The sequence below is a fragment of the Canis lupus genome, chromosome 11 (genome assembly GCF_011100685.1).
Source record: "Canis lupus familiaris isolate Mischka breed German Shepherd chromosome 11, alternate assembly UU_Cfam_GSD_1.0, whole genome shotgun sequence".
Taxonomy (NCBI): Eukaryota; Metazoa; Chordata; class Mammalia; order Carnivora; family Canidae; genus Canis; species Canis lupus.
In genome coordinates, this window is record NC_049232.1 from 60,922,116 (window position 1) to 60,943,601 (window position 21,486).

Genomic DNA, 21,486 nt, shown 5'->3' on the forward strand with positions numbered 1-21,486 from the left:
GATATAATGAAGAAAAGATTTCAGTCACAATGCTATTAAAGAGTACTGTCAATTGTTAAAAATCACACTAGCATTGCAAGAGTAATGAAAGTAACGTCCCCTGTACTGTCCATCATCCTTCCTCTCATCCTCCAGTTTATTTATTTTTTTAAAAAATATATTTTATTTTTGTATTTGAGAGAGAGAAAGAGAGGACAAGCAGGTGAGTGGCAGAGGGAGATGCAGGCTCAGTGGCAGAGGGAGAGGGAGAAGCAGGCTCCTCGAGGAGGGAGCCTGAATGAGGCTTGATCCCAGGACCCTGGAATCACAACCTGAGCCAAAGGCTGCCACTTAGACTGAGCCACCCAGGTACCCCCACTTATCCTCCAGTTAAAAAGCATAAAAGCAAATTGGTGATTTTTCTTATAAATGTTTGAAGTGAATTTTTTTTACAGCAACTACATCTGAACTGTCAAGATACTAAATGCACACCATGATTATTTTCTGCAAGTAATTTCCAAATAGGAATCAACTTGTCCCTAGAAAAGAAAAGAGAAGGTATTTGACATAGATTCACATCTTCCCTGACTCAACAGACCCCAGACACTGATGGTCCTTCAAAGCTTCTATCAGAATTTTATTTTCAGATTCAAAGTAGGTTGATATATGCACCTACAGTCAACCAAACTCCTATCTTAACACCAAATAGAAGTATATCCTGGCCTACTTAATCTTTCCTACTCTATTTGTAATGTATGCCTGCAAAGTACAATACCGCTTGAATTGGAGGAGAGTCCTCCTTTCCATGGCCAATAGGTATTTAAACATTATTTTATGCTCATTAATATGACTCTATAGTATTAACTAGAGTTGCCAATGAAAGCAGCATAACCTGTTAGGAAATGACTATTACAGAGAAAAATGGAAAACTCTATACCAGAAACACAACCTTATTTAGAAACGCTAAGTAGAAACTCATCCATTCAATCAATTCTTTTCTTTTCCTCTAGGGATATCTTTCTACAGATCTATTTATTTGTTTGAGAGAAAGAGAGAGAATGTGGGAGGGGAGGGACAGAGGGAGAAGGAGAGAGAGAATTTCAAGCAGACTCCTGCTGAGCAGGGACCCTGACTCAAGGTTTGATCCCAGGATCCTGAGATCATGACCTGAGCTGAAATCAAGAGCCTGACAATCAACTGAACCACCCAGGTGCCCCCCTCTAGGCACATTTTTAAGTTTGATAAGATACTTTGGGAATGAAAAGGTGTTTTCAGAATTATGTTCTTTGATTTATTTACTATAAAAAATGGTCATCTAGTAATATTCACTCTTTGTTTTTTTTCAAATTAAAGTTATTTGCTCCATGCTCTGTGATGCACAACTCAGATACCTGAGCTGACCACAAATTCCTTTTTTGGAAAATATTGACCCTAATTGCAAATTCAACAAATGGAAAAGAAATGACTTTAATATAGACAGAAATAAAAAGCAGTTTCTTTTGTATGCAATTTGGTCACTAATATACCTAAAATCTAAGGAATACAAAACTGACTGCAATATATTCACACAGATGTCTCAACTCCAAATCTCATAAAATGCTCAGTTTTTCATTATCTACTATTCAATCACAGTCCTACATTACAATGGAAGCACTAGTGGCACTCCACAATAGTATTGGGAGATGGTCTAAAACGCCTTGTGTTCATGTGAGTTCTGTAGACAGCAGCAGCAGCATCTGGGAACATGTTAATAAATTCAGATCTTAGAGTCCACTTCAGATCCATTGATTCAGACTCCTTTACAAAGACTCCCCACGTGATTTGTCTATATACCAAAATTTAGGCACTCTACTCGGCAGGTGGTTTTCTTCCACACTGCACATAAGAATCATCTGGAGAACATTATTATTTTTTAAGACTTATTTTATTTATTTGAGAGAGAGACCATAGAGAGCACAAGCAGCAGGGGCAGCAGGGGGAGAGGGAGAAGCAGGCTCCCCACTGAGCAGGGAGCTCAGTGCAGGACTTAATCCCAGGACCCTGGGATTGTGACCTGAGTCAAAGGCAGATGCTCAACCAACTGAGCCACCCAGGTACCTCCCTGGAGAACATTATTTAAAAAGATGTCTGATTCCCACTCCTTAGACAAGTTAGATAATTTGGAGAGGGCAATAGCACATTGTTTAATAAGGGCAGGTGATGTAAAGTTAGATTACACAGATTTGAATAGTGATTCACTCACTGTGATTTTTTGTACACATCTTACCTCTATGAACTTTACTTTCCTCAGGAAATTATAGTAGACATAAAATGAGTATTATGTGTGAACATATTTATAAATTATAAAGCCCTAAACCAATTATATTGTTAATGATTGCCATGACATAAAATCAAATACATAGATATTTTAATAATAAATTTATTTTTTTATTGGTGTTCAATTTGCCAACATACAGAATAACACCCAGTGCTCATCCTGTCAAGTGCCCCCCTCAGTGCCCGTCACCCATTCACCCCATCCCCCTCCCTCCTCCCCTTCCACCACCCCTAGTTCGTAGATATTTTTAACCAATTAGGCACACTCTCTCCAAAATGATGATATTCAAAAGTGGGGTCTGTGGGTCCAATAAATTGGAAATAACAGATGTTTGTTAAAAATGCAAATAGTTCTCCCTTGCTTCAGAACTATATATCACAATCTCAGGAAATGGAATACAAAAACCTATATTTTTAATAAGCTGTCAATGTAATTATTAGACATCTTTAATCCTCTCCCTTATAAGCCAGAGGAGAAATTCAAAAAGCTACACTCACAGCTGTTACCACAACTCCACTGGCACTGACACACTTGTTGCCCCTCCTCCAATGATCTCTCACTGCATGTGATAATAGGTAGAGACTCATTAAACTCACAGGAAGTTTTCTCTTCTGGATCACTCCAGGTATATAAAAGAAAAATGGACAGGACAAATTGGACAGAGATTGAGTTCATTCTGCAGGGACTTTCTGAGTACCCAAGAGTGGAAAAACTCCTTTTTGTGATGTGCTTGATGATGTACCTGGTGATCCTGCTGGGAAACAGCACCTTGATCATCCTAACTCTCCTGGATTCCCGGCTCCATACACCCATGTACTTCTTCCTTGGTAATCTTTCCTTCCTAGACATTTGGTACACATCCTCCTTTATCCCCTCAATGTTGATACACTTCCTATCACAGAAAAAAACCATCTCCTTTGCTAGATGTGTTATTCAGATGTCTGCCTCCTACACTATGGGGTCCACAGAGTGTGTGCTCCTAGCAGTGATGGCATATGACCGTTATGTGGCCATCTGTAACCCTCTGAGATACTCCATCATCATGAGCAAGGCACTGTGTATTCAGATGGCAGCTCTCTCCTGGGGATTGGGCTTTCTCAATTCACTGACAGAAACTGTTCTTGCAATACGGCTGCCCTTCTGTGGAAAAAATGTCATTAACCACTTTGCTTGTGAAATATTGGCCTTTGTCAAGCTGGCTTGTACAGATATTTCCTTGAATGAGATTACTATAATGTTGGGAAATGTAATATTTTTATTTTCCCCATTGCTGTTAATTTGTATCTCCTACATTTTCATCCTTTCTACTGTACTAAGAATCAATTCAGTAGAAGGAAGGAAAAAGGCCTTTTCTATCTGCTCAGCCCACTTAACAGTAGTGACTTTGTTTTATGGGACAATCCTCTTCATGTATATGAAGCCAAAGTCCAAAGACCCTGCTTTTAATAAATTGATTGCTCTGTTCTATGGAGTAGTCACTCCCATGCTCAACCCTATCATCTATAGCCTGAGGAATACAGAGGTACATGGAGCTATGAGAAAATTGATGACTAAACACTCATATTGGAGAAAAGGATGAGAAACTTACTTCTTTGAGTTCATGCTCAAAATAAGCTCATAGATTCAAGGCAAATGCTTTTAATATAAGTAGAACAAAAGAAATATTGTATGCAGAATCACAGAATTTAGGAGTCGGAAAGAAATTTCAAGATAGTAGTCTAACCTCACCTTTTTAATGAAAATGACTGTTATAAAAAATTTAGAGACAACTGGTATAAGACTTGAGAGTAAACTTTAAGAAATAAGAAAAAAAATAAAATTTGTCTTTTTCCCAGTAAATCCAGTATAGATCTTCTTCAACTGATGGGGTTATGTCCTGATAGATCCACTGAAAGTTGAAAATATCATAAGTCAAAAATGCATTTAGTATGCCTAGTCTACTGAACATCATAGCTTAGCCTAACCTACCTTAAATGCATTCAGAGCACTTACATTGGTGTACAGTCTGTCAAAATCATTTCACACAAGCCTGTTTAAAATTAAATATTGAGTATTTCATATAACAATAAATTATAGGAGGACTATACTGAAATTGGAAAACAGAACGGTTGTACTGGTACAGAATGGTTGGGAGTGTATTGGTTATTTACCCTTATGATCATATGACTTGGACTGGAAGCTGCGGCTACTGCCTAGAGTAATAGGAGAGTATCAAGAGCTGCAATGTTGCTAGCCCAGGGAAAGATCAAAATTCAAATCTCAAAGTACTGTTTTTACTAATCACATTTCACTTTCACATCATCATGAAGTTGAAAAATCCAAGTGAAACCATTTTAAGTCATGGACCATCTATACCTTTATCTACTGAGTAAGTAAAGCATTTTTAAGTTCCCTTTTGAGAGAACTACTTCAGCTTTTCTGTTTGTCTGTCTATTACTGACTTTTGTTTTACCCAAGGACATGATCTGGCCCCAACCTCATTTTTCATGTACATATTTCCTCTTCTTTCCCTCTTCATGTTTCTCCCACCGCCTTTAGTTCTCCAATTATATTATGTTCTTTCCATACCTAAAGACAATAGCATATGCCACTTCATCCCCATCATCACATTTCTCCTCATATGGTAACAATCTAGCAATCTCACTGAAGACAATTCAAGTGTTAGATCTGCAAATCCTTCCAAAATTTACTCAGTTAGTTAGTTGTTCCATCTTCTATTCTGCCTTTAATTTTACCTCTCTTATGGCAATTTTCCTTTTATATTAAATCATTTGTTAGATTCTGAAATCACCCCAATAGCAAAACTCACTGTTCTCTGTGTGAAGTCTAATGTCAAATAAACTTAAAACAGTAGGCAATAATTAACTACAGAATTAACTTACATTCTTAAAGAATAGTAAAATGTAGTCCAAGTACTTGATATAATACAGCGAGATAGAGAATTAGAAACTATGTATTATTTCATTGGCTAAATAAAAAATTCAAAAGATTTTGGTAAGGGATCAGCTAATTTTAAATGTATGGAAATATGAGGGCAGATAAATGATTGATAAATACACTGAAGAGGTCATCTGGACTGGGTAAGACAAAAATCATATCAATGTATAATTATTCTCTAATAAGCAATTGCTAAGAAAAAAGATCTCTCAGTTGCATAAATCTTTGTTTAAGAATACTGACAATTTCACTATTTCAGTAGCGATAGTTTCATTTTAAATATTTTCCTTTCAATAAAAAAAGAAAAACGCCTGACTGGCATGAGGTGGTATCTCATTGAAGTTTTGATTTGTATTTCCCTGATGCCATGTGATGAACATTTTTTCAAGTGTCTGTTGGCCATTTGTATGTTTTCATTGGAAAAATGTCTGTTCATGTCTTCTGCTCATTTCTTGACTGGATTATTTGTTTGGGGGGGTTGAGTTTGATAAGATATTTATAGATCTTTTAGACTACGCTTTATCTGATATATCATTTGCAAATATCTTCTCACATTCTGTAGGTTGCCTTTTAGGTTTTGTTGTTTTTAAAAACTTTTTATTTATTTATTTGAGAGAGAGAGAGCATGAGCAGGAAGGGAGAGGGAGAAGCTGGATCCCTGCTCAGCAGGGAGCCAAATGTGGGGCTTGATCCCAGAACCCGAGCTGAAAGCAGACACTTAACCAACTAAGCCACCCAGGTACCCTGCCTTTTAGTTGTATTGACTGTTTCCCTTGCTGTGAAAAAGCTTTTTATCTTGACGAAGTCCCAAGATTTCATTTTTGCCTTTGTTTCCTTTACCTTTGGAGATGTTTCTAGCTAGAAGTTGCTGTGGTCAACATCACAGAAGTTGTTGCCTGTATTCTCCTCTAGGATTTTGATGGATTCCTATCTCACATTTAGGTCTTACATCCATTTTCAGTATATTTTTGTGAATGGTGTAAGAAAATGGTCCAGTCTCATTCTTCTACATGTGGCTGTTCAATTTTCCCAACATCATTTTTGAAGAGACTGTCTTTTTTCCATTGCATATTCTTTCCTGCTTTGTTGAAAATTAGTTGGCCATAGAGGTGAGGGTCCATTTCTGGGTTCTCTATTCTGTTCCATTGATCTATGTGCCTGTTTTTGTGCCAGTCGGTACCACACTGTCAGGATGATTACGGCGTTGTAATGTAGTTTAAAGTCCAGAATGGTGATGCCACCAGATTTGGTTTTCTTTTTCAATATTCCTCTGGCAATTCAGGGTCTTTTGTAGTTCCATACAAATTTTAGGATTATTTGTTTCAACTCTGTGAAAAATATCAAAGGCATTTTGATAGGGGTTGTATTGAATGTTTAGATTGCTCTGGGAAGCATAGACATATTAACAATATTTGTTCTTGCAATCCATGAGCATGGAATATTTTTCCTTGTCTTTGTGTCTTCTTCAATATCTTTCATACGTGTTCCATAGTTTCTAGAGTACAGATCCTTTACCTCTTTGGTTAGGTTTATTCCTAGGTATCTTATGCTTTTGGTGCAATTGTAAATGGGATAGATTCCTTAATTTCTTTCTTCTGTCTCATTGTTAGTGTATAGAAATACACTGATGGGGCACCTGTCAGTTAAGAGCTGCCTTTGACTCAGGTCATGATCTTAGGGTCCCAGGATCGAGCTCCATATCAGGCTCCCTGCTCAGTGGAGCTCTGTAGTCTCACTCTCACTCTTTCTCAAGTAAATAGTCTTTTTTAAAAAAAGAAGAAATGCAGCTGATTTCTGTGGGATGATTTTATGTTCTACCACACTGCTGAATTCCTGTATGAGCTCCAGCAATTTTGGGGTGGAGTCTTTTGGGTTTTCCACATAGAGTATCATGTCATCTGTGAAGAGAGAGAGTTTGACTTCTTCTTTGACAATTTGAATGCCTTTTTTTTTCTTTTTGTTGTCTGGCTGCTGAGGCTAGGACTTCTAGTACTATGCTGAAGAACAGTGGTGGGAGTAGACATCCCTGTTGTGCTCCTGACCTCATATGTGGAATACAAGAAACAGCACAGAGAATCAGAGGGGAAGGGAGGGAAAACTGGCAAGAAATCAGAAAGGCAGACAAACCATGAGAGACTCTTTAACTATAGGAAACAAACAGGGTTTCTGGAGAGGAGGTAGGTGGAAGGATGGGGTAACTGGGTGATGGGTATTAGGGAGGGCATGGGATGTGATAAGCACTGGATGTTACATGCAAATGATAAATAAATGAATCTATATCTGAAACTAATGATGTGCTAAATATTAGCTAATTGAATTAAAATAAATAAATAAATAGAATTTTAAAAATCTCCTTTAAATTGCTAATGAACAATCATATGCAGTTTTATTTTGTATGAGATATCGTATCACGTTTATATGATATATAGTTGAGCTGCCTGGTAGTGTCACAGCCTGAACTGGATGAGGAGAGCATCTCATCAACAAAGCCAACCATTTCATAGACAATTGTCCTAAATTTCTCCCTAGATAACATCATCCACACCTAGGATTCAATTTCCATCTCTGTGCAAAAGACTTCCCAACCTATGTATAGCTTTGGTCCTGTTTCTCACCTGAACTTCACTAATCTGTCTTCACCTGGAAGTCTGACCATCAATGCATAGCAAACCAGGCAACCAATTTATATCCCTAGCTTCATGAAGTCATCATCCTTAAGTTTCTCCTCTCACTCAATCAAAGGCTGCATCTGAAATCTTTACTTAGACTAATGGACCAATCATCTTTGGTGACTATTTATTCATCTCTGAGAAATGAAATCCAGCCCTACAACCTTATAATTCCCATATTCACCCTATCTTCTTCATTCCATTGCTTTCTGGATCCAAGCCATCACAGCAATTTTGTTGACTCTGGTGACAATGTCATGATAAAGAGCAAATATGTTTTATACACTGACCTCACATTTAGACATCTGGTCCATAAAGTATACACAAACACTACAAATCCTGCTGAGTGTACAATTTTAATTCTTTGTATATTGTGGTTTATATAACAAGATATTCACGTATTTCAGTATTTCACACAATTTTAGTGGGTTTGGGATATTGTACATCTTATAATATACATATCATCCATTTTCTTTCTAAGTGCTGATGGGTTCATTTACACCCTTGGATTTAAGGAACTAGGTGTCAAGGGAAAGCACAATAAAAAAAGAGAAGGGTCGGGGCACCTGAATGGTTCAGTGGTTGAGGGTCTGCCTTTCGCTTAGGTCATGATCTTAGGGTTTTGGGATGGAGTCCCACATCAGGCTCCCTTCAGGGAACCTGTTTCTCCCTCTGCCTGTGTCTCTGCCTCTCTCTGTGTCTCTCACGAATAAATAAATAAAATCTTGAACAAAAAAGAAAAAAAGGGAAGGGTAGTTTCATGAAAACATCCTGTGGCTTCTTTGAATTCACAAAATAATGTCGGCACTCTAAGACCAACAATTAAACTTTCTGATATTTTTTTCCAGACCAGCACTTCTACCCCATTTCTTTTTTTTTTTTTTTTAAATATTTTATTTATTTATTTAGGATAGTCACAGAGAGAGAGAGAGAGAGGCAGAGACACAGGCAGAGGGAGAAGCAGGCTCCATGCACCGGGAGCCTGATGTGGGATTCGATCCCGGGTCTCCAGGATCGCGCCCTGGGCCAAAGGCAGGCGCCAAACCGCTGCGCCACCCAGGGATCCCTTCTACCCCATTTCTATTCATGATCTATTTGTGCAGACCTTTCTTACTTGTACATAGCATTCACATCACACACATCTATCTGCATGCACAAATATATCCACACATGTAAAACATAGTTACACTTTGTATTATATGCAGTTACTTCCATTAAATTTAGCGATGTTGAAAAAAAGATTGTACTAGTTTCCTACAGCTGCCATATCAAAATACCACAGATTGGTTGCTTAAACAACAGAAACATACTTGCTCATGCTTCTGGGAGCTAGAAGTCCAAGATTAAAGTGTTGGCATATTTGATATCTTCTGAAGCTTCTTCTTGGCTTGCAGATAGCCACCTTCTTGCTATGTCCTTTCCTCTGTATGTGAGCATCCCTGGTGAATCCATGTGTGTCTAAATTTCTTTTTACAATGACACAACTCAGATTGAATGAGAGCCCACACTGACAGCCTTATTTTAACTTAGTCAGCTTTTTAAAAGCTGTATCTCCAAATATAGATATACAATCTGAGGTACTGGGGAGTAAGAGCTTCAACACAAGTTTTGGAGGGACATAATTCAGCCTAAAACAGAGGTTAATCATAAATAAGCTAAAAAGTCTACTATAGTTATTACATTTGTATATTACATGCACATAATTTTGAATATTAACAATACACTAACTTAATGTTATGTTTATACTCTATAATCCAAAACAAAAATTAAAATTCATCATCATCAGACCTATTTGTATAAGATTTCAGATATGCTTATCTAAGAGGTATCTATATTATCTTAGAGTTTCAGCAGTCAGTCAAGGAGGAAACTTAGGAAATCATACATCTCATTTAAAATGAGTGTCTCTCTGGGGCACCTGGGGGGCAGAGTTGGTTGAGTATCCTCCAACTCTTGGTTTCAGCTCAGGTCGTGATCTCAGGGTTGTGAGATCAAGCCCCATGTTAGGCTCTGCACTCAGTGTGGAGTCTGCTTAAGACTCTCTCTTCCTCTCCCCCTGCCCCTCTTGTTCATGCTCTCTTGATAAAATAAGTAAATAAATCTTTTAAAAATAAGTGTCTTCCCCCATTATCCCAATGTTCTATTGTGTATTGACCACTAAAACATTCCTCAGGTTAATGTTTACTGATATTATTTGCTACTGGGGATTTAAAAAGCACAAAGAGGGTTCCTAATCAGCAATTTTTTCACAGCTGCTTTCACCTCTTTGTTCCGTAGACTATAAATGATAGGATTCAACATGGGGGTTAACCCAGCATATACCAGAGCTATAAATTTATCTATTTCTTGTGAATCCACAGCCAAGGGCTTCAGGTACATGGAGAGAGCTGTCCCATAGAACAAAACCACCACAGTCAAGTGGGCTGCACATGTTGAAAAGGCTTTGCTTCGACCATCCACTGAGCTGATTCTCAGAATGTTGGAGAGAATGAACGCATAAGATATACAAATGAGAAGCATCGGCATAGGAAGAAGAAGTACGCTAATCAACAGCATGATTAACTGCACCCTGGAAGTGTCTACGCAAACTAGTTTCAACACAGCCAGAATTTCACAAGTGAAATGATTGATGATGCTATTTCCACAGAGAGACTGATGCAGCACAGACATTGTTTCCACCAAGGCAGTGAGGCAGCCTGTCACCCAGGAGCCAGCTGCAATCTGCACACAAACCCTCCTATTCATGATGACAGGGTACCTCAGAGGGTTGCAGATGGCCACATACCGGTCATACGCCATCATGGAGAGGAGCACACACTCAGTGGAGCCCATGGCAAGAGAAAAGTACATCTGAATGGCACATCCTGAGAATGAGATAGTGTTTTTCCCCAGAACAAAGTTTGCCAGCATTGGAGTGAGAGCAGAAGAGGTGTACCAGATGTCTAAAAAGGAGAGGTTGCTGAGAAAGAAGTACATGGGTTTGTGTAGGTGGGAATCCAGGATGGTGATGGAGATCAGAATTATATTACCCAGCAGGGTGATCAGATACATCAGCAAGCATAGCACAAATACGATGACCTCAACTTTGGGGTAGTAAGTAAATCCCAGAAAAATAAATTTTGAAATGACTGTCAAGTTTGTCTTGATCATTTTATGCCTTTTTGGCTACCTGCAGTAGTGAATAAAAATATACATTGTATATATTTTAAAAATTAAATTCTACCAACTTTTCAGGGTTTTTGGTAGGGGTATTTCAAAAGAATCATTATTCTGGCAATACCATAATAATTATTCATTCATTCATTCAATATTTATTGAATACAAGTCACTGAAGATCTAGATTTGGATTACATAAAAAGCTGCTCTTGGGCAACTCACACTAGAATATCACACAGTCAAGTAAAGAAATAATTACAGTAACATGATATAAGTATGCCCTAGAGTACCAGGAGAGCACAAAGAGTAAGAATCCTAACTCTATGTTGGGATGTACTTAGTGAGACATTTTGAGACTTAGTTTAATCAAAAAATGCATTAGACCTAATGGAGTAAGGACCACAGGAGGTTTGCTGGGGAAAGAAAAAAATTTCATAAAAGTTACATTGAGGAAGGATTTAGTTGCATTTCATAAACCTGCCAATTACGTAATGTAATATAGATAGATGTGTTGTACACTAAGGAATATAAATAGATAAACATGCATCCAGTCACTACAGTATCACCTGATTTCCATCTTCAGGAAGGCATTTTTGAATATGGAATAATCCTGAACCCACTCATAGAAACAAAATCATTTTCAACGTTCAGTATTTTATGTTGCAATTCAATTTACTTATGATATGTGTCACAACTGGTCACGTATGGAGATGGTTTTTAAAACACTGTCCTACAAGTGGATTTCAAATGAAATCAATCACAAGTAGTCAGGCCTTACCTCCTCATCATTGCCTACTTCTCCCTCCTTCTCATCTCCCAACAATCCACCTCCACACTCTGCTCTGAAACAACCAATGTGTAGTTCTTCTTACTTACCATGCCATTTTATATTTTTATGTCTTTAATCAACAGTTTATCTACATGAAGTGGCCTTTGTCCCCAGCTCCAATTTGTCTTTCATGAATATTTACCCAGTTATCAAAACTGTATGCCAGTTTCTGAAGTACAGCTTCATTCTTTATACATACTTATGTTACTCAAGTATATTATACCAAACTGAGGCCATATATGCATGACCCAATTGCTCCCACCCTTGGTAAAAGTGAGTTTTTCAAGAGTTTGTTCCCCATAATATTAGAAAAGTAATAATTCACATTTAAGATTTTTAATAACGTAATACTCCCTTGGACATGGAAAATTTTGATACATATTCAAATAAGTACATTTTCACTAGCTCTCTGTGTCAAAACAAAAGCCTGAGGATTTCTCAACTTGTCACTTACACCTGCACTCTTTTCACAACATTAAAGAAACTAGTTCATTTAAGAAACAAAGATGATAAAAAAAAAGAAAAAAAAAAAGAAACAAAGATGATAAGCTCTTAGCTTTAAATATGGAATGTACAGTGAGGCCAGGGTAGGCGATAACCACTTGTACTCTTAGAAGAGCTTGAAATGCTTCACAATCATGCTCTGTAGGGTTTTAGAGCACTGTCCTCTGAGTGTGAGAATTGGGCTTAAATCTTGCTGTGCTATTTACAAGTACACACAATTAGACAAATCACTTGGCCTCTTTGAAACTCAGTTTTCTAATCTATACAAGGAGGATGATAATTCCTAAATTAAATGTTTTAAATTCTCCCTCCACCACTCCATTCCATGAACTCTCTAATATTTCAGACAATCACAAAGAATTTATGATTTTGTGGTCTCCCTGATTTCCAGAACCATTGTTGCCCGCTATACTGACCCACTTCTGGTTCACATTGACTCAGATAAAAAAAACCTTAGCACCTTCTTTATAATCTTAAAATTTCAACCCCCAACCCATGGATGAATATAAAACACTTTACTGATCATTTCCAGAAATGTTAATGTTAAACATTTCTGTTCTTTAGTTCACCTTGGTCATCACATACCACTGTTTCAACTGAGGCTTTCTCTATTATCCTTCCCCATTTAGCACCTAATTTTCTTGCTCTAGCTCTGGCTTCCCTTGCTTTCTTTAGTCTTCTTTCTTCACCACTCTCTTTCCTTTCTCTCTTAAACAAAACAATGAGGTCTCTTTTTCTCATGCAGATTGAGTTCCTACTCATTCCCTTACCCTTATCTCATATCCTTATAAGGGTCTCACCAAACCTGTCATTTTATTGAGATACTTTCTCTAAAATGATTTCTGATTCCAGTGCTATGATAATTAAATGTTTTCTAACAGACTTTCCTCTTTCTTTCTAAATGTCAGAGCCAGAACAGACTCCGAGTTCTAATCCAACCCTCTTATTTTAAAGTTGATGGATGTTTGAAGGCATTTAATGACTTATTTGAGGTAAGAAAACCGAAAGGATAAAGCCAAAAGTCTTATCCCATATTCAGGATTCATTTCAACTCGGAATTTTTCCTACCAACTAGTTCCTTTTTAAAGAAAATATCTCTATTCCAGTTTCCTGGCCTACCTGAAACCCATTAATAGGTTTTATAAATCTGAGAATACTGAAAGAAATAAAATACATTTACCATAGCACATGTGATGAGCATCTTCCTTTTTGATTAATGTATGTTTCCATATTTAAACTTGATCTCCAGCATGGTCTTTCTCATGAATCTTGTGTAGTGCTCAAAAAAGTAAAAGAATCTGAGTTTTAAATTAGGACAATATTCCATGAAAATATATCAGAGTGAGTTGTGCAGAGGTATTTTTATTCAGAAAATTGCAATGAAAAAGGATATGGATGCTGTTAGTTTGCAAAAAATCAACCCAAATCTTGCCCGATTCATAAATTCTCAACATACAGAGCTTTTGCTAATTAAAAATATAAAAATAATTTCTTAAGTAAAATAATGACATACATATTTGTTCTTCCAAACTCACCCCCCTTGAGCTGCTCCCCAAAACTTCCAAAGGGTTATAACTGTTCTAAGACTACTAAAGTCTCCTGTTGCTATTAGGGACCTTCCAATTCCCATAACAATTTAGTGTTGTGATTCTGAAACATACAGAAGTTAAGAAACTTTCTAGTTCTCCAGGGTATGTTTCTCCAACTTCCATTAACTAATTGAGAACCAAAAATATTAGGTAAAAAAAAATAAATTATTTTAAGTTATTTGGGTTGAGAAGCATTTGTGCAAGCAGAATTAGAGGAGACTATTTGCCTATTCCATTCCTTCTGTAGATTGCCCTTGAATTACACAGCAAACTGCAAATAACTGTAGAAATGCCTGCCTAAATGGCATCTGAGCTTGTAAAATAACCAATTTATTTTCAGAAATCCACCCAAATATTTATCTGGGAAATAGAAGATAAAACATCCTTCCTGAGCTTTTAAATGGCCACAAAAAGAGAGCATTGATCAATAAAATAATTTGTTACTGTCAAATGCCCATAGATAGACTGTTTCTAGCACAATGTTGTGATTTTATAAAGATCATACAGTAATCTTTGAAGGAATAGTGCATTGGAGTGAGCGCTAGACTTAAAGAGTTATGGGTTAAACTTTAGCTCAACCATTGATTAGGTAAGTGATCTTATACAATTGTAGTATATTAATTGCATTAATGACCTCTATTCTTCACTCCTTCACAGGTCCACCTACTCTGATTTTGGCTCTACAGATGTGACTTGATTTGATCACTGGAGCATTAGCAAATATAATGAAAGCAGAGACTTGTAAAGCTCCTGCACAATTAGGTTAGTCCTCTCTTTTCCATCTCTGCTACTATCATGAAAATATGTCCAAGTTAGCCAACTGGAGGATAAAATGCACACTAAGCAGAACGGAGTTGCCTCAGTTGCCAACAGTCAAGGCTGCCCTACGTTAGCCAGCAGTCACTCAATCCCCAACAAATGAATGAGTCCTAAAACAATCAACAAACCAACTCACAGCTGATTTAAGATAAAAAGATAATTTAGTTGAGATCTCCTGGCTCCAGGGGGTCTCATAGACTTTAATAAATGTTTACTTTGTTATGCACTAAGATTTTATGACTGTATATTAATTACCCTGTACTATTGTAGCAATGTAAGACTAATGTAGCAATAGATGGTGTCACTGCCTGTCCATCACTGACGCATCTGGTCTTTATCCTTCTTAAAAGAATCATACTTTTATTCATTTGTCTATCCCATTTTATGCATAGGAAAATATCCTGATAAGTCCAAGCCTCTTATCTTACTTTCTAAAAGCTTTATATTTTTACCTTTTATACTGAGATATATATTCTTCTAGAATTAATCTTTGTGTATGAGTTGAGGGCAAGATTTATTTTTTACTATGTGCATACTATTTGACTCAACATGATTTTATTGAAAAAGTCCCTGTCCCACTGCACTGCAGTGTCACTTTTGACATTAATTAATTGACCATATGTGTTTGGATATGTTTTGAGCCTCTTGTTCTGTTCTACCAGTTTATTTTTCTTATCCTTGCACCAATATTCCATTGTCTTATTGGCTATAGCTCCATTATAAGTCTTGATTTTGGTCCTCTAAATTATTTTTTTCTTTATGAACGGATTGGCTGGTGCTGGCATTTATTTTAGCATCTGCTTTTCAATTTCACAATATACCTGCTTGTCTTTTAACTGGGATTGCCTTGAACCTCCATTTCAATTTAGAGAGAATTGATATCTTTATACTATTGTATCTTCTAATTCATTAATTTAGGTCTTTTTAGATTTCTCTCAATAATATTATATTGTCTTCTTGTATAAATGACTTACACAAACAAATAAAAATGTCTTACACATACTATATTAGATTTATTCATATAGCTTTATATTTTTGATGCTATTATAAATTGTACTTTAAATTCTCTTTTCTACTTTCTTGTTATTGGTATGTAATAATTTTTCTTTTTTTTTAAAGATTTTATTTATTTATCCACAAGAGACACAGAGAGAGAGAAAGAGAGACAGAATCAGAGACAGAGAGAGAGAGGCAGAGACACAGGCAGAGGGAGAAGCAGGCTCCATGCAGGGAGCCCAACATGGGACTGGATCTCTGGTCTCCAGGATCAGGCCCTGGGCCAAAGGTGGTGCTAAACCACTGAGCCACCCGGGCTGCCCTGTAATGATTTTTCTATGCTAAATTTATATTTAGTAATCTTGGTAAATTCACTTTTTTATAACAATTTTAAGAATATTTAATGAAGTATAGTTTACATTAAATCCACTTATTAATTCCGATAGCTTTAGACCATCTGAGTATTCTGTATACATATAGTGTCATTCATAAATAAGGATAGCTTTGTTTTTATTATTTATATCATTTATCATTACTTTTAGTATTGATTATGAATTCTGACACTATTACAATGTCACATTCAGGAGCTGAGAAAAATAAGGTAAAATGAGAAAATTTCATTTGAAAAATGTAATGGTGCCTGAAGATGGCTATGGACTATTTAAACCTAGGTTTTAGATTACTTAAAAATTAAGATTCCTCCTGTAACACAAACAAGCTGATTACAAAAGACATCAAATATTTCTAGTTCTTTATAGCAAATATAAAGTTTATTTTCTTAGTACTGGGTATAAATGAGCTCCCAGGCATCCTGTAAAATGCATTTCTAATGATTTTAGTGAGACAGAACATAAAAGAATAAAAATATATTTTTAAAAATCTGTCACGTTAAATGTCTAATAAGTATAAAGCAAATTGACAAATTTCAAAGTAAATTATGGAAAACATCATCATAATAGAATATCTGGGTAGAGCTTATCTAGCCAACAGATCTGCAATATGGGCAGATTCTGAGACAGAATTACTTGTGTCCAGGTGATGGAGATGCAGTACCTCAATAGAAAACTTCACATATTTAACTCACACCAAGGTCAATTGTCCTGATGATTTTATATTCCAAGCTACTTTCTGCATGGGGTCCAATTAATGGGCCCTCACATATCACAGTGCTTCTTTAAAAACTTAAGGTGAAAAAAATATACCTGAGGATAAAACTATTTCCAGAAAAGATGAGAAACTGCTCTGATCTGCACTAGTTGAGACAGCATTATTCATGATAGGTTAGCATGCCTTCTAACTGAACCCAAACATCTAAAAACAAGCACACCGATACTCCTCAAAAAGTATGGATATTAATTTATTAAATTTCGTGTCAAAATTGCAATGACAATTTGCAATTGCATTTTGCAATTCCAGGAGCAGCTAAAGACTTGACATATTTATGTTTCAGGTCAATATTTTTTTATGAGTATCAAGCAAGCTATAGACACAAATCTATATCTGTCCAGAGTAACCCTATTTATTGACATATGGAGAAATTTGGCCCCCCCCCAAAAAAAATATTTATTTACTTGTAGCTTTAGTTGATCTTCCCCCATCATTCATTCCATGTGCAGGACATGGTTTCCTCAAGTCTCAAGGTAACTTAAAAAGCCAGTTAATAGCCCGTTCATAGGAACTTGAGAAACTTCTTATCCTTCTAAAGTCAAGATATTTCATGGATGCAATAACTCAAGATTATATTAAATAAGTACATTTTCCCTGGCTTATAAAATCCCAGAAATTAATTTTCCCGAATCTAGTGAAGAGTAGAAAGTATGGCTTATAATGTCAATCTTTTCAGTCATAGCAAATACATCTTGATATTTTCAAGCTACCTCAGAACTTATGGAATCACAAATGACATCTCATTTTTGAAGATTCCAAGTTATTTATCCTTTAAAATAATAGGAAAATCTCTCATGGCCTTAAAAGTCCATTAGCAAGAAGAATATCAAGGATGATAAAACAGTCTCTGAGCAATGAGAGATACAAATAAATGGAACAAATGAAAACCCATGTGTAAATGCATGACCATCAATCCATTTAACCTTCAAAGAACTGTTGAGTCTTTAGCAATGATGGTGAATAGGGAAGTATTTGAAATTTTTCCTCTTTTCCTGGAGATATTACTCTATTACATTTTAATATTTTTAATGTTAAAGATGAGTAATGGGCCAAAGTTTACAAGGTTTAGAAGATTCCCACATATCCCTCACCTCATGAGAGGCAAAGCCAAAGACTGATCTTCTGATGAAAAAGCAGTGTTCTAGTGAGAAAACAGAGTTGCTTTGCTTTGGATCCTCATTCTTTTGTTATTCAAAAATGACATACCATTTTAGATGAATTGGCTGCCAGTCCCTCCACAATAAAAATGAAAAGGACAAATAATTTTTTATAAGCATACAATACAGTTTTATTATCTTAACAAGGAGCTACCAAAAATAACAATCATTCTAGTTAATTATTGTGTGAAAAAAAGTCCACAGATCCAAACAAAGTTATTATTATGGGTAGATATTAAGTAATTTTTCAGGGACAACTGAAATCTAATAGAGTATCTCCAAATTTGATAAAAGAACCACCCATTTAACCTGAAGAGTCCTTGGTAGTATCTTGCATGTGCTGATATTATGTGTTCACTGTCTACTTTAGGACACAGATATCACAATGTTGATCTCTATCACAATGATCTGCTATTCCTATCATTTCCCTGGATTCTGATGCTCCTGCTGCTTCTAATAGACCCTACTTTTAGGGTGTCCATATATTAGATCATCCAAGCTAGGCTACTTCACAATGAAGGGGAGAACTAGTACTACTTACACCTGGGAAACTGGCATTAAGTAGACTAGTTCTGAGCAAATAGAAATATCTGCTCACCATTCCAAGGTTGGCTCTATTAGAAACATCATGTTCCAAAGACACAAGATGTTTCATTAAAAAAAAAGCAGGCATCATGCTCTGTTTGTGCCCTGGCTGACAGCAACTACTTAAGCTTTGGTCTGAACCTGATGTCTTCCAAGGTCCAGATCTAAGTTCATGGAGTCAGGCTGCAGAAGAAACAATCTCTGGGCAGATATCATGTTTCTCTGGGACTCAGAGTGATAATAAATTTAAGATACAATTCTAATCTGAGACACACAGTGAATGTACCCCATTAACATAACAAGAGACAAGGGACTAAGGAAGGAGTTGGACGAAAAATAATCTTTATGAAAGCTCATGGTGGAGACTAGGAATAGTGAGAACTGAAGTCTAACTAGGGTTTTTCTTTTTTCGTTTTCTATGCTGTCATTCCCTTATATCTTCCTCAAACTTTCAGTCAGTAAATAGAAGCTCAGAGCTAGCTATAGTTCAGGTAATGAAGGAAGTGTACATCCATGCATGGAATGAAACAAACTGGACCAAGAACTGCATCACCATTGATGACATCAAAGAACAGGCAGAGATGACTGGCTCTGAAGCCTAAATAGTGGTGTGGAACAAGAGATCAGCCACAACCAGTAGTCTCTGAAGACGCCCATTCAGTCACCCTTCACCTATTCTATCTCCCTCTGAATGGCACATTCTCCTCTCCTAAGAGAGTCAAGTAAAGTTTATAAATTGATAGTCTCTCTTTTTCCTAAGTATTTTTCAAAGAAGGGCCAATCTACAATATGGTGGTTCCACTTTCTGGGTTGCTACAAAATGACCAGGTCTAAATCCAACAATCCAACCATGAATCAGTGAAACAACTCTGATCCCATTTTTTTTAAGTCTTATTTGGACAAACAAGGTTCTAGCCAGTTTCTCACTGACCATAAAGATGAGAGAAAGCAATGCCAAGGAGTGACACAAAAAATAATATATATGACCTATCTGGAAAGAAATTCCCAAGAACTCCATCTTGGGAATAAATATATTTCATGTGTATCATGTTGTGAACCTGTTCTACAAAACCTTGAAAGTTTTGAGAGATGAATTTGACACAGCAGCAAGAATCTATCTGTTTGGCTCTTTGGTTTCCCTAACTGATTTCCACATTGTGATTATAAAATTACTTGTCCCTTTCCCATTTACTTGTTAAACACATTTTCTTCAGTAGGTGTTTAACTGCTTCTTTCACATCCTTGTTTCTGAGACTGTAGATTAAAGGATTCATCATGGGAGTCATAACCCCATAGAACATGGATATAAGTTTGTCAGTCGCATCCAAGTCATCTGAATTGAGTGTCTTTTTAGATTTGGGCTTCATGTACATGAAGAGAATGGTTCCATAGAATATTATCACCACAGTCAGGTGGGCTGAGCAAGTGGAGAAGACTTTGCTTCTCCCCTCAGAAGTGCGAATCTTGAGGATACTAGAGATGATTAATGAGTAGGAGATAATAATTAATAGCAGTGGTGTCAATATAAACAATGTCGTGGCCACGAGCATGATGAACTCATTGCCTGAGATGTCAGCACAAGCCAGTTTCATGACAGCCAGAATTTCACAGGAGAAATGATTGATGACATTATTCCTACAGAAAGGCAATTGTACCACAAACGCCGTTTGTACTGCAGAGTTGACCAGTCCTATGATCCAGGACCCAGTTGCCATGGGCACATAGGAGTCCTTGCTCATGATGACAGGATATCTTAGGGGGTTGCAGATAGCCACATACCGGTCAAAGGCCATCATGCCCAGGAGCACACACTCTGTTGTCCCCATGGCCAAGCCAAGGAACATCTGCACTGCACAGCCAGAGAAGGAGATGGTCTTTCTTTCTGAGAGGAAGCTCACCAGCGTGGAGGGAATGGAGGTGGTGGTGTAGCAGATGTCCAAGAAGGAGAGGTTCCCCAGGAAGAAGTACATAGGGGTGTGAAGGTGGGAGTCCAAGACGCTGATTAAAATAAGGGTGCCATTGCCCAGAAGGATGACAACATACATTATTAAGATCAGCACAAAAAAGAGTAGCTCAAGCTTAGGGTAACCAGAAAGCCCCTTCAAAAAGAATTCCACCAGAATGGTTTGATTTTCCCATTCCATTTTACTGTTTCTCTTTTACCTGTAAGACATTAGAATTTTTTAAAGCAAAATATGTATTTTGTTATGATTACTTTCAAATGTGTATCAGTTTATAAGTACTATATCCCCAGAGAGGAAATTTTTTTAAAAAGGAAAACATTAGGGGCAGCCCGGGTGGCTCAACGGTTTAGCTCTGCCTTCCACCCAGGGCGTGATGCTGGATATCAGGGATGGAGTCCCATGTCAGACTCCCTACATGGAGCCTGCTTCTCCCTCTGCCTGTCTCTGCCTCTCTCTCTCTGTATCTTTCATGAATAAATAAATAAAATCTTTAAAAAAAAAAAGGGGGGGGGGGAACATTAAAGAAAAAAAGTAAACAAAAGTGAACCAAAGAGTGGTAAAATATGAAAAAAGGGGGGAATGGAAAAAGGAAACTAACATGTTTTAAGCCACATGCAATATACCACGCAAATTACTTAATCTCATCAGTGCTAGGAGACAGGTATTATTATCCACATTTTACAGATAACTAAAATGTAAATATTAAGTAAACTTAACTAAAGGTAAATATACAGCAAAGCAAAGTACGATTCAAACGTAACTGTCTTCCTTGTTGAAGCCTGGGCTTTTTGTTCTATTTATCATCACATATGTAAACT

At 36.8% G+C, this 21,486-nt stretch overlaps 3 protein-coding genes across 3 annotated transcripts; 1 reads left to right on the forward strand and 2 right to left on the reverse strand.

Annotated features, from left to right (window-relative positions):
* The first annotated feature begins 2,936 nt into the window (after nt 1–2,936).
* OR13D2 (olfactory receptor family 13 subfamily D member 2) lies at nt 2,937–3,875 on the forward strand. The gene is given in 1 exon segment (NM_001389009.1): nt 2,937–3,875. A coding segment is annotated over 1 exon segment (939 nt).
* A 6,235-nt stretch (nt 3,876–10,110) lies between these two features.
* OR13F1B (olfactory receptor family 13 subfamily F member 1B) lies at nt 10,111–11,052 on the reverse strand. The gene has a single exon (NM_001017515.1). It carries the CDS (start codon nt 11,050–11,052, stop codon nt 10,111–10,113), a length of 942 nt encoding a protein of 313 aa, NP_001017515.1.
* Nucleotides 11,053–19,873: 8,821 nt separating this feature from the next.
* Nucleotides 19,874–20,848, reverse strand: OR13C2B (olfactory receptor family 13 subfamily C member 2B). The gene has a single exon (NM_001388530.1). It carries the CDS (start codon nt 20,846–20,848, stop codon nt 19,874–19,876), a length of 975 nt encoding a protein of 324 aa, NP_001375459.1.
* Between the last annotated feature and the right edge of the window lie 638 nt (nt 20,849–21,486).

Coding starts and splice junctions, on each gene's coding strand:
- OR13F1B (NM_001017515.1), bottom strand. CDS start 11,052: ATGATCAAGACAAACTTGACAGTCATTTCAAAATTTATTTTTCTGGGA.
- OR13C2B (NM_001388530.1), bottom strand. CDS start 20,848: ATGGAATGGGAAAATCAAACCATTCTGGTGGAATTCTTTTTGAAGGGG.